The sequence below is a fragment of the Coturnix japonica genome, chromosome Z (assembly GCF_001577835.2).
Source record: "Coturnix japonica isolate 7356 chromosome Z, Coturnix japonica 2.1, whole genome shotgun sequence".
NCBI lineage: Eukaryota > Metazoa > Chordata > Aves > Galliformes > Phasianidae > Coturnix > Coturnix japonica.
The window spans coordinates 12349561-12363317 of record NC_029547.1 but is presented as its reverse complement, the minus strand read 5'-3'; the positions used below and the strand labels follow the sequence as shown (position 1 = coordinate 12363317).

At 35.4% G+C, this 13757-nt stretch overlaps 1 protein-coding gene across 4 annotated transcripts in view; it reads left to right on the top strand.

The window, feature by feature from the left end:
- The window catches only part of AP3B1 (adaptor related protein complex 3 subunit beta 1), a 136683-nt gene that overhangs the window by 63647 nt on the left and 59279 nt on the right, over positions 1–13757 (top strand). For all 4 annotated transcript variants that reach the window (XR_004305544.1, XM_015848602.2, XM_015848603.1 and 1 more), the window contains 3 exons: positions 5835–6011; positions 10997–11183; positions 12118–12248. Coding sequence is in view for 3 of the 4 variants with exons in the window: in XM_015848602.2 (XP_015704088.1) it covers positions 5835–6011; positions 10997–11183; positions 12118–12248 (495 nt within the window). In the remaining variant the exon portion in view is untranslated. The remainder of the gene's footprint in view (positions 1–5834; positions 6012–10996; positions 11184–12117; positions 12249–13757) is intronic.

Below are 13757 nucleotides of genomic sequence, written 5' to 3'. Positions count from 1 at the left end.
TTTCATAACAACCACTTGTGCTTTCATAATATATGAACAATGATTTATTAATAATTACAATCTCATAAATTGAGGGTAATTTTATTGTACACATTTTCTGGCTCTTGTCCAAATGGTTTTGTAATCTGACTAACGTGTGTTTATTTTACAAGATAAAAAAGGTGTTTCAGAAGTTCCTCATTTAACATTTTATTTTATCTTTTTTTAGCTAATATTTATTTTACAAAATTAATACTTTGGTGTAAATATTTCATATTTTAAATACAGAGATTTTTTTTTAAATAATGCTTTTTTAAAAAACAAATTTTGATTAAGGACAAAGCAGAAGACATGCAGTATTTGAACTACTGTGACATACTAACAATCTGCAGTAATGAAGCTGTGTAGAATAACAGGAGATGGTGGCTTAGGAGAACAGAGTTGTGAGAGAAGTAAATCAAAAGTCAAAATCTGAATCTGAAGAGAGATTCCTATTGAGAAAAAGGTAGTGTGGTAACTACCGAGGACCTGGATTTTGAATTTCGTTATTTAATAAAGCACTGTGGAAATTCAAAGATTTGCATGTGCATTTTAAAATGTGAATTTGCAATGTGGCTGCTCCAGTTTTTGTTTACAACATAAAAATGTAATGCAAGATTTCTTAACATCTAGTTGAGAGAAGGAAATATATACTAATATAATATAGTATAGTATAATATAATATAATGCACTGCCCAGGGAGGTGGTGGAGTCACCGACCATGGGAGTGTTCAAGAAACATTTGGATGTTGTGTTGATGAATATGATTTAGCTGGGAAGTATTGGTAATGGTTGGACTAGATGATCTTCTAAGTTTTTTCCCACCTTGATAATTCTGTGATTCTGTGACATAAATGTAAGTACACACACTTTTGTAGAGGTGTTTTTTTAATAGAGGTTTATTTTTGTAGAATTGTGGAATATCCTGAAGGATATCCCATAGGGTCCGCACAGGACCCTATGTCTCAGAGCATTGTTCAGATGCTTCTTGAATTTGTAGTCTTGATGCCATACCATTGCCCTGTGCAGGCTTTAAACTAAAAGGGGGGAGATTTAGCTTAGATACTGGAAAGAAATTGTTAATTCATTGGGCGGTGAGGCCCTGGCCCAGAGAAGCTGTAGGTGCCCCATACCTGGAGGTGTTCAAGATTGGGTTGAATGGGGCACTGAGCAGCCTGAGCTGGTGGCTCACAGCCCTGCCCATGGCAGGGGCTTGGGACTGGGTGAGCTTTGAGACTGCTTCCAACCAAAGCTATTCTGTGATTCTTCAACTGCACCAGAACAGAGCAGAATGGAATAACCCCTCCCCTTGCCCACTGGCAGTGCTGGGCCTGGTGTACCCCAGGGTACAGATGGCCCTTTTGGCTGCTGGGACGCATTGCTGTTCATTTGCTGTTGACCAAGATGCCCAAATCCATTTCAGCTGAATTGCTTTCCAGCCTCGCGTCCTGAGTGGAGGGATGAGCTACTCAGTGTTGCCATATATCAGATGTAGAATATAGCACTTTCTTTTGTTAAATTTCATGTGGTTTGTGTTTGACCAGCTCCCTAGTTAGTTAAATAGCATTTTTTCTGTCTTTTTCTCTTGGGAAAGTTTTTATGATTGTGTTTTTAAATTTGAATGTTTGAAATTTAAATTTGAAGTAAATTTGAAAGGTTGACATTACTTCCTTATGCAAAAGCATACCGCCATCTCAAAAGGACTCTTTTATTTCAACAAAGGAGATGTAATCATATATAGTCTTAGGTGAGTTTGAAAGTAGCTATTGGGTAGGGGACTGTGAGCAAAGAATTCTTTGGTGCTGCTTAGAGTGCATGAATTTGTTGCATTATTGTTACTAGCACTTTCATTTTCAGTGGCAAGTTGCCTAAAAATTTTCCATAACGATGTTTTGTTCAGGTTCTCCAATCTACAATGTACTCATTCTTGTGGAAGATCTTCAGAAGCCGGACGTTTCTTATATATTAGAAACAATGCTTATTTTTCTTTTTTTATTATTATTATTTTTTAAATTATTATTTTAATGATATCACTTTTACGTTAGACTTGTACCTCAGGTCTGCCCAGGCAAAGGCCTGTTTGCCGTCTGTGTTGTCATGTTCAGTAATCCAAAAACTTTAGTCTAAGTAACCTCTTAACCTTGTATTTTGTATCTTTTGACAAGCATTTTCTTTTTTTCTTTCTCTCTTCTGATTCCTATGGTTTTTGAAGTGGGATAACCAGAAGTTGCCCACAGTAATCAGAGTATAAAGAAATTTAATACAGTGACATGAATATATTGTTTATATATTTTTTTCTTGCTTCCATAGTGTTTTCTGCCTTATTATTTCTACTGAGCATTGAGTTAGTGTTTCCAAAGAGCTATAGAGCAGTTTGTAAACCAGAGATACTCTTCAATAGAAAAAGTTTGGACTCTTACTAGTATTCTGTAGGTTTTTTTTTCTAAAGTTCTTATATTAATGTACCAACACTGCCTGTGTAAACCCTGCCCAATTTTAAGTACCACTAATGACTCATCCACAAATCTTCAGTCTCTGTTTTAGTTTACGTTACCTTGAATAATTTACTGTCAGCAGACTTTGTCAGCTTTCTAGCTACTCTTCTCTTACTCTAGCTTCTTCTAGCTACTAACTTGCGTATGTGTTGAGCACAGTGTCTTCACTGACAGGGCCTTTGGGAACATCTGATGGTTGTAACTGTTCTTCTGCATTTTATATTTTCTAGTCCCTTTTTTACTCAGGGAGATGAATTCCGGCCTCATAAAGAATTGAGATTTACAAAGATGCTGTTGAGGGACTTTTTAAAATGATTATAAAATATTCCTCCATCACATAACCATTATGTTTAATGAAAATAGTTTTCTTAAGAAATGTGCTTGATTTATAATAAGAACTTTATGAAATGTGCTGTTTAGACTGATCTGTAAAACCTTTGTAGATGTTTTACTCTAATTGCTGTAAGTACCTGGAATCTTACTTTGAAGGGAATGGGCATGGCTGATTTCTTGTGTTGTTGTTGTGCTTTTTGTTGTTTGTTTGTTTTTTTTTAAACAGCATATTTATATATATATATATATATATATATATATACTTAAAAACAAACAAACAACAAAAAAACCAATAAAAAACAAAAAAAAAACCAACAAAAAACCAAACAACTATCTATTTGTTTTCTTCCTGACAGATAATGGGTTAAAATGGCTGTAGAAACTGCTTTTTTGTATTACAGCTTCAGAAGTGCACTTAACGACTTGCTCAGGGCGTATAGAATAAAACATAAGGCAAAGTGATTTGCCATCCTGTTTGCTTTTGAGAACAATACAGAGCAGGGCTGAATAATGAAAGTATTATTTCCAGCATTTTTCGTTGCTTCAAGGTCCCTACTTGTACTATACTGGAAAAGGCAATGTAGGTCTAGGCTTCATTTCTTGTTTGCTGTTTTGAACTCTGGAAACAATGGCTTCAGGATTGTGCACTTGATATTACATGTTTGAAGACAGGCAGTCTTAAGCAAGGAAAAAGAAGTCTGAAAATATTGTGTGATTTTGACCCTGAATGAATCCAGTGACACGGAAACGTTGGGTTCATCAGTTCCACATATACTTTTCATTAAAATGGTTTCCACTTAGGGTTCGATTCAAAAAGTCTCTAATTGATATCGATTCTCATTGCACAAAATTGTGTTTAATATATAGTGTATTTATATAGTGGACTGGTTAAAATGCTCAGTCTCACAAGATATTCCATGTGGTTTCCTTTGGCTGTGTTTAGTTTGTTTGTTTGATATTCTAAGACTAGTTTGTAAGATTTACATTTTACAAAGAAGTTTAATAGAAAAAAAAACAAACCACAAAAAGACCTTTAGGCATAAAACCATGCACATTTAAATATTTCATTGTGTTTTTAAATTGCAGTCCTGGATTTGACTTGGAAAAGTACATTTCCAGTGTTTATGTTTCATAATAAATAGTTTTTGAAAGTAGTCTGCTACGTGAGCTGTTTTTCCTTTATGAAAAGGCAGTAATAAGAAAAGAGATGTTTCTGATGGGCTGCTGCCTAAAGTGGGGTAGTTGGTGTTCTCTTGTAGAATTCCAACTTTGTAACAAGTCTATAATGAAATATTTAAGAAAAATAAATCTAGCATAACTGAAATCTGAAGTTGCCCATATATTCTTATTTGGAGGTATTCTGTCTGTACAGCCGGCAACTTGAACTGCTCCAATACTGGAAAATTTAATGTACCACTCAATTACTATTCTTTAGCCCAATTTAAAGTAATAGATCGGGAGTGAGGTCTTAATGTGGTGTAACCTTTGGAACATTAGAAATAACCTCTTTCCCTTCTGAAATCAGTGTACAGTAATGACATCAGTCTTACTGTACTGCAGGTGAACATTTTCTGACTGCATTTGAAGTTCTTGTATTTAGCAGTTGTTCAGTGTCTTGTTCCTGTCTCCCAAACCATAGGTTCCAAGGCCTTTTATTTTTTAATCAATGGATAAAAATGTCTCAATTGTATATCTATGTATCTCACATAAGTGTGTTATAGTACACTTGATACGTTATTTTGCATTTACATGAACTCTGCCTCAAGCATCTTTTCAGAGTTTACACCTGATGTTTATCTTGAGGGATATTTTGTTGTTGTTATTGTACTCCTTAGTTATGTCCTTCCGTGATCTTATTGCTCCTTCTTTCAGCAGAAGCAGTCCTGTGTTTGAACTTTTGTTGGCTTATGTGTTTGCAGCAGTGTGCAGGATAGAGTCAGATATTTGGGACTGATTTTATGTAGAGCTGTTCTCAAATTTTCTGGAATACTAGAAGGTGGTTAATCAGTAAAGTTTCTTGTGAACGTAATTAGTTTTTCTTAAATACAGTTTACTGAGCCATTTATTGGGGACTGTGGACCGTATTTCTGAACCTTGGTAATTTGCTTACATTTGTTAACTTATGAATGTAATTGAAAAGCAGAATTTCAAAATCTAAATGCATACAGAGTAGAATAACTAAGAGTTGGTTCCCGTTGTAATTCTGGCATGTAAATAAATTATGGACAGGTGCTGAAAAAGTAATTAAAACATTAATACAGTAAGAATTAGTGTCTTAAAGAACCACACTGTTGAACTTCTCTAACTTGTTCTCTCTGGTTCCCCTAAGGCAGAATTCAAACTGGCTTCAGTGTAAGCTTACTCAAAAGACCGATTCTATTCCAAAATTGAAAAGACCAACTTTGAACTCCTCTCTCTTCAGAATTTGGTGCTGAGCTCTCACTGGACATGTTTTCAACAAATATGAATCTTGCTGTCATAATATTTTAATTTATTTAAATTAATAGAGGAAAAATAACAGTAGTTTTAAATTCCCATGCTTTTGAAGTTGATGGATAGGAGCTGAGGAAGCTCTGTTTACTGAAAACCATTTCTATATGAATATAGGCACAAAAAGCATTTTTGTGTTTCAGCATGGTCTTTAGCATAATATGATGGCAAACACTCCCAGCGGAACCTGAAATACTTAGCTTTTCTTCCTGATTGCCATTGGCTGGTACTGTGATCATGGACACTTCACTTCTGTGTGTCTCTGTTCACACTCCTGATCCGTTTGTCTCATAAGCTGGTGTATTCTGGGACAGAAACGGCATGTCTATGTATGTATACTCAGTCTATCACAGTGAGTGTGTTGACTGAGTTGTAATTTGAGTCTGTATTTCTTTCATGACAGTTATGTTTAGGCAGTATTTTGTTTAACCTGTTACTGAACACAGTGCAAGTTTTCCTTGTGTATGTGTTAATTTATAGTGTGTGATGTTTTCTCAGGTTCCAGTAGCAAGAGCCAGTATCTTGTGGCTCATTGGGGAGTACTGTGAACGGGTTCCAAAGATTGCACCTGATGTTCTGAGAAAGACAGCCAAGAGCTTCACAAATGAAGATGACCTTGTAAAGTTGCAGATCTTAAATTTGGGAGCAAAACTCTATTTAACGAACTCAAAGCAGGTAAGGCTTAAATGCGCAAGAGAATATATTTACAGTCACAGTAGTTTTTTTCTGCCATCTGTATAGTCCAGTTGATTTCTTTTCAATAAACAGCTGAAACCAGTTCACATTGTTATTAGTGTTTTTAGAACTCAACCTAAACTTAACCAACAGCCCTTGAGTGTGGGCTGTATCATAAATACAAATGTATTGATGAAATTACTCTTTTTGTTCTCCTTTTTGTCCTTTTCTTGATTGAGAATATTTATGGATTTTTTTATTTTTATTTTTATTCATTCAGGTAAATAGAAAGTATTTATAGATTGCATAGTTAACATAAAATTGGAAATTTTCCGTCTGTGATTTGCTGTTTTCTGGATCTAAAAGCAGAATTTTCTGGGGACTGCTGTCACTATGAGCAAAAAGCTGCTCATTTTTGTTCAGGATGTTTAAAAGGTGATGCCAGAAAGAGGCCTCAGTGTCTTTCCATTGGTACTCATCTTAAAGATAGTAACTGCTTTTTCTTTTTTCTCTGTTTCTTATTTTGCTTTTCTTTGTGAGAGAGTGGGTTTTGATTATCTCTGGTGCTTAAGATAACCTAAAAATGTCAGATAATACAGAAGGAGGAACTTGGGTATCTACACCAGTGGGAGGGGCCTACTGTTTAATTCATCTCAATGACAGTACTGTGAACCTTGTCACTCTCTGTCTGGAATATAGCATCTTGACACTAATTTTTCACTGTAATTCTAATTTTACTATAAAAGTTTGTGGAATATTTTTGGAATATATAATGAATATATTCTTTGAGAGATATAGACTGGACTCCTAGACCTTTCTGTTTTACAGCAGCTTTGACAGCACAGGATCTTGCACCTCTGCAACTGTGATATGTTCCTTGATAGCTATATCTAGCTGCAGGCTTGATCCATCTGAGACTTTATTCTGTAGGGCATGTGGGAGATGAACTGTCTCGCCTGGCATTCAAATAAGAATGAATGCTTGTCCTTTGCTCAGATAGTCTAAAATGGGTGAGTAACAAAAGGTGACTTCTTCCTGTCAGTGCTCTTCTTAATGAAAGTGCTGACTGAGCTAAGAAAAGATTGGTCTGATTATCTTAATTGTCTCTTACTGGGCCATTGGTAGTATTTACTGATTCTTCCAAATGGCCAAAAATCTGTAGGAAATGGTGATTTCTGTGATATTCTTTTTCCAAATTCATGTGATCTTAATACATTTTTAAACATATTATACATGAGGCATGCTAATTGATTCAAATATGATGCTGATTATAGAGTGGATGAATCTGTCTCTTGAGATGCCTGTTAAAATGATGAGTGTCATGGAAGGGTATTTTCCTCTTTTAACTTGTGTAGTAATAAGCTTTCTTTTTGAGTCATCAAGATATTTTTGTAAAAAATTCAAAGAGAACAGGTTGATGATTTGGATTGATTGAAAGCTACTTCCAAACTAGAATAGGTGTTTTTGCCCTTAGGAGCCAGCAGCACTTCTCCTTTATGTACGTAAGACACTCCTCAACTCATTAAAATGTTTCTTTATGGAGTGATTTCCTAAAACATCCAGCCAGTCTTTAGCCTAATTTCTAAGCTCTCAGGCAAAGCCTGTACACTTGGCTGCTCAGTTGTCTTTCTGTCCCTCTCTCTCCTTGTCCATATTTTCTCCTGTATCCTACTCCACTACATAATATTTTTTAATTCTTCATTAATTTTCTCCAAACCCAGGGGAGTTGAGGTAATCTCAAAGATGCAATGTCCCTTTATTGAAATGTAGTGTCACAGTAGTAGACACCACTGTGTAGCAGAGACACACAAACAGGAAGAAAGAAAAACTGGTAAAATTTATTTGTTCAGCCTTGTCTCAAGAAAAGCACCGAGTTCTGGAGGGAATCTGACTTTGTATTTTCACTATCCTTAGAATATCATACTTGATTAGCTGTTAATTTCCTTAGACATATGACACCTAGTGCAGCACGTTTGCAGTAATACTTTAAAAATTCAGTGTTTTTTTATAAGTATTTCCAGTTCTGTTTTTTAATTTGTGTGATGAGTTTACAACAGCTGTTTATCATTTAAGACCTCCAGGTTCAGTGCTATCTGGATAAATGTATAATAAGATTCAATTAGGAGCGTAAAAATCTTTGTGAGTGTAGCATACAGCTGTATAAGTGACGTTCATATGATGGAAACAAGTTATGCAGAAAAACACGGCATCTAATTGCTTGAGATGTTCCTTGCATGTAACGGGAAGAATAAAAGGTATTTAGAGGTGTTTCTGTTGTGTAACATGATAGGTGTCACATTGGATAGAGGCCCAAGTAATTGTAAATGGATAATTTGTGAATGTGATTTAGCATAACATCCTTATCTTATGTATCAAAGAAGTCAGGTTACAGTGAGGTAATGACAGCAAATAATGGGCAGATTGCTGTTTCTCTCCCACTGTAGAGGCTAAGCCACTGGTGATATTTGCTTTAAAATATTTTTCAGGGAGAGCCAAACAGACAAACATAGCTGCTAGTCTAGAGCATCCATTAGATTCTTAAACAGAAGCACTGCCACTGGAAGGTTCTAGAAGCATTACTGAAGGATGATCTGTTCTATACCTTCACACTGGCCAAACCAAAATGTACAAACAATAGTTGTCTCTGCTAACAGTGTAGAGATAAAATAAGTGATATTTTGTCTATACATAACAAGCATGTACAGATAAGAAGAGGTGGACATATGGTAATAAATGTAAAGAATATTTATGTCAGAGTGCTTTGTTTTATTGAAGTATGAAGGCAGATATGTTCAGATTCTGTCGTATTTCAGAAGATTAACTTGCTTGCTGAAACAGTTTTCCTTACAGATATTCCTTTGTTGGCAAAACTGAGGAGTGTTCATTAGTTTATTTTTTGTTTTTAATTAAAATTAATTGTTTCTATTAGCTTCCTCCATGTAGAAAAGCTTCTCTGACTTGTTTGGTTGCACTGCCATAAGAAAAATTTGGTGTTCTTTTGCTGTTTTCATTAAAGCTGTTTATGATACCTGCAAGGGTAATTCTTGCAGCTATGGAGAATTTGACCGTATGCATTTGTATAGAAAAATATGGAAGAGGCACTTTAGTGGAGAGTAAGAAAGACAGGATCACGGAGATGATCCCATTAAAGAAAATGTCATTTTTCAATATCACATTGTATGAGTGCTGCTCCAAAAATAATGCCTCCTATTTTATTATGTTGGCCCATAATGTCAGAGGCAGATGTTGCTGGTATGACAGTAGAGGTTAAACTTTCCCACCAATAGTCCATTACATTTTCTTGCCATATGACAGTTGGCAGCAGAGTGGCAGTCTAACAAAATGGCACATGACATGGAAGTGTGTATGGAGCAAAGGTGTGTCATTGAATTCCTCCATGAGGAAATAATGGCACCTATTGCTGTTCTTTGCCAGCTCCTGAACATTTATGGAGACCAAGCAGTGGATGTGGGCATAGTAAGGTGGGTGGTGTGTTTCAGCAATGGTGCAGGTTGTTACATTGTTCATTGCTGCTGTAAATGCATAACTAATGATGGGGACTCTGTTTTAAAAAAAAGTGTTTTGTAGCAGAGAATTTGCTCCATCACATAGTGCTGTTGTAGTTTCCATGGGAATAGAGGAGGCATTACTTTTGGAGGAACCTACATATATGTTTAAAATTTAAAAAAAGTTTGGTTACGGTGAATGTTGCTTATAGGAACTGATTAGTGTGCTCAAAAAGTCTTTGTAGGTATGTAGACTACTCTTACTTGAATCCTCAAAAGGAACTTTTTCCTTACAGCCTGTACATTACAAAATTTAATGCTTTTTTTGCATATTCCTCCCCTCATCAATTAAAAATGCTACTCTTGTAACAGTCGCCTGATAAACAAGATATATATGCAAGCTAGTTTCTTTGCATAAAGAAAATAAATACCTCTTGTCAATGTCTTAACCTTATGTTATCCATCTACTGTTAGTTGTTACAATAAAAATTAACTTTGTTGTGATGGTAAATTATTTTTGCTCTTTTCACTGTTTCCTTCTGTATGAGCAAAGTTGCATAATTCTTTCAGATGCATTTGATCAATGCAGTTCTGTTCACTGTTATTGCTATGCTTACCCTATGGTATTTCTGAGGTATGGGGAGAGCCTTTCTATGCGTGTGTGTGTGTTTAAAATTTATCTGTATTATTAAAATTATTTAATACATGTTAATATTCTCAGACATCAAATTAGGAAATCCTATTATCCTGTAAAAAGCTTGATAATACAAGTTGTTCTCTAACATAAATAAATAAATGACCGATATTACTGGAGGCTTTAAGCTTCAAGAAAAAAATGGAAGAAGTCTTTTATCCTGGTTTTTAGAGGGCATCAGCAGCTTGCTTTTATGAAAAAGTAACAGCTAAATGCACTGCAAATAATTTGCAGTAATCCAGTTCAGTGATTCATGTGTCTGCTTTAATGGGTCATAATTCAGGATAAAGTAACTGAGTGCAGTCAGAGTGCAGACACTGCTTATGCCAGGGACTGTATCTCTTCATAAAACACACCTCAGCAGAAGCAGTTTGCCAGCCCCCTAATACCCTCTGATGTTTTGATGTCCTGCATATTTTTCCGATTAAGTTTTGAGTGCCATGTTTTTAGTTGTATTTCCACATTCATTATCCTCACGTAGATCCTTCAGCGGGTTTGCCATATATGATTATTTTTTTAATGATGCCTTTCTTTCCACTTCAGCAGTTTAATAATCTAGCACATGGCTGCTTCTCAGTACTCAGCATTCACCTCCCCAATACAGAAGAGGACATGTGCTTTGGCTTCAGAATTCCATTTGCAGCTTTAGAAATGCATATTCCCTGTGGAACAACATTTGTTTGACATAACCATTCATTTTTATTACCTCTTTAAATATGTTTATCCAGAGTTATCAATAATCATAAATAACTTGTATTCTGTTCTTGTCCTGTTTTTTTCCTCAGACAAAATTGCTTACCCAGTATGTATTAAATCTCGGCAAGTATGATCAAAGCTACGACATCAGAGACCGTACAAGATTTATTAGGCAGCTTATTGTTCCGAATGAGAAGAGTGGAGCTTTAAGCAAATATGCCAAAAAAATATTTCTGGCACAGAAACCTGCTCCATTGCTCGAGTCTCCCTTTAAAGGTATTCCTGCCAAAATCATTTGGTAAATGTTCATTGTGTAAAGGAATGTGACAGCCTATTCTATTTCAAATATGCTCACAAATTGCGTCACTTAGCGAACACAAGTCATTAATATGCAAGGATACTCACTCTGCTTACTTGCTTTTCAACAAACAAGGTTTACATGTTGCACGCACATTACATTTGCCTGATGACAAACCCTGGCAAAACTGTTTGTGAGGATTTAAAACTTGGCTTAATAACAGAAAGTGTGTATTTTGAGGAAAAAATATTCTTCCATTTAGGAAAATGTCTTTAGTCTTTTATCTAGACTTTAATAGAAGGCTGTTAATGCACTGTAAACCTATTATGAATCTGAAATAAATTGAATCTCTGTAGATTAGCTTTTTTATTGTTTTCCTTCAAAGTGATAGCTTTATCAGTGCATTTTTCATCTATTAATAAGTAAGAACCATTGTCTGCTCAAATGATAAGGTTACTAGGTTATCTGAATTAAAAATGCTCTGTTACTGCGATGATTTGCAATTTTAATGTTCATACTTATATATGTTGTAAAGCTCTAAAAGGAGCTCCATTTTGAAGAAAAACTATTAAGATTCTGGATGTGTTTGTGCCAAGACATGTATATGGATTGTTTAACTGTGCTGTCATTCTTAATATTCACAGTAAAGTAATTTTTAGAGAAGCTACATTTCAGAGCAACACCTCTAAACACACTGACTGATTAGCTTTTTTATTGACCATTATGGGGGAGATTATTGTAATCTATGGACTGAAATCAGTTTTTTGACCTATGAAGAGCTTCCTAGTTTATATTTATTCCATGACATTTGAGGTAATATAATAGCAATTACCTTTAGCCCTGATTAAGATTGCTCTTTGTGGTAGAGCTCATGTTGTTTGTATATTTTCCACTCCCCCATTTTTTTAATAGATCGGGATCATTTCCAGCTTGGTACCTTATCTCACACACTGAACAGCCAAGCCACTGGCTACCTGGAGCTGTCTGACTGGCCAGAGGTGGCCCCTGACCCTGCTGTGCGAAACGTTGAAGTGGCCGAATCGGTATGTTGGTGGTGTTAAAAGTAACTTTGCAGAAGGATTCAGTACTGAATCTTATCTGGAAATGTAAATAGTTAAATAATACATTGATGCTGTACTGAATTTTTTTTTTATGCGTGTGATGATCTGTGTGGCTTGTTTTAGCTTGGAAACTGAAAATTTTTTAAAACTGCACCATACTCACTGTTTTCCATAAGAGAAGTGGATCAGCTGTAGGCCACTTTACGTCACTTGAGGACTAAATTAACTTTCTTCCCTTCAATCTTGTTTATTATTTCATATCTCTTGTATTCACTGTGCTGCAGTATGTTTATTACTGTTAATGATGAGGGTTGCTAGAATATCAAAGTAGTAGGTTGGTGGAGGTTTTTCAGCGCACAAATCCAAGTCATAGCATTAAAAAAAAAAAAAAAAGAAAAGGTAGAATAAACAAAAGGCAGCAGCAGGGTAAGAAGTTAGGTATATTTTGTAGTGTAAAATATGGAATGGACCAAGGTTTACATCTCAGACAGTCTGAATAAAATTTGGTAAGTTTCTAAAAAGAAAATGTCATCTATTAGTGCACTAGTTACTTGTTGACATTACACAGCTAGTCATCTACTACTGAATACTGTTCTGTTACGGGACCGTAAACTAGCTGGCAGAATCAAGTTCTGGTACCAGAGTTGTGATTTATGCATCAGATATCAGAGTCCTAATAAATGTCAGTAAAAGCTATTGTACAGTAGTAAGAATTGAGTTGTACTGAAATATACTGTACTGGTGATGCTCCCAGAGATAAGTTCTTTTAGCATGTCCACATGGAATAGCACATGGTCCTTGTCATTAGCCAACTCCCACACTAAATTGCACATTAATTTGCATATAAGATGTCAGGAGTGGAATGAGTGGAGAAAATTGGTTGTGTTTTGCAGAGGCCAGTAAACAATGAAGTGGTACAGCAAGCTTTTCTCCTTAGTACTTCAGTAATAATTGTTTACTTTCTTATATACATTTCAGGAAAAGGGATATTTGTTTGCAAACTTCTGAAAGCTTTTATGAGGAGAGTTTGACTGCAGTCATCTCAAGGAGTTTTATTATAAATGATGAGGTTGGCATGAAAGAGTGTGTGGAGGTGCCTTTATCCATAAAAATAAAAGCCTTGCGTGAAATTGATCAAATGGAGTAGCACCTGCCTACAACACAACAGAAAACATCTTCTAGCTACTTAAACCTCAAAATAAACATGAAAATCCTTTATCCAAGGCTTTTTTTTTTTGCAAATATTTTCTTTGGAGAATACCATGTTAGTGGTATTGTGGCTGCTGTAATACTTCATATGACTATACAAAATAAGTGAAATTGAGTTAAAAAAGCTGTCAATGATGCAGATCCGTATGGTTGCCTGCCTATCCCTGGCAAGAATTTTTCATCAGCTGCTCAGCGTTATAGGGAATATAAATTCAAAAAAGAAGTCTGGTCAAGGTAGTGTTTTGTTCTGGTGTTCTCTTGTTGATAAGAATTTGTAGATTA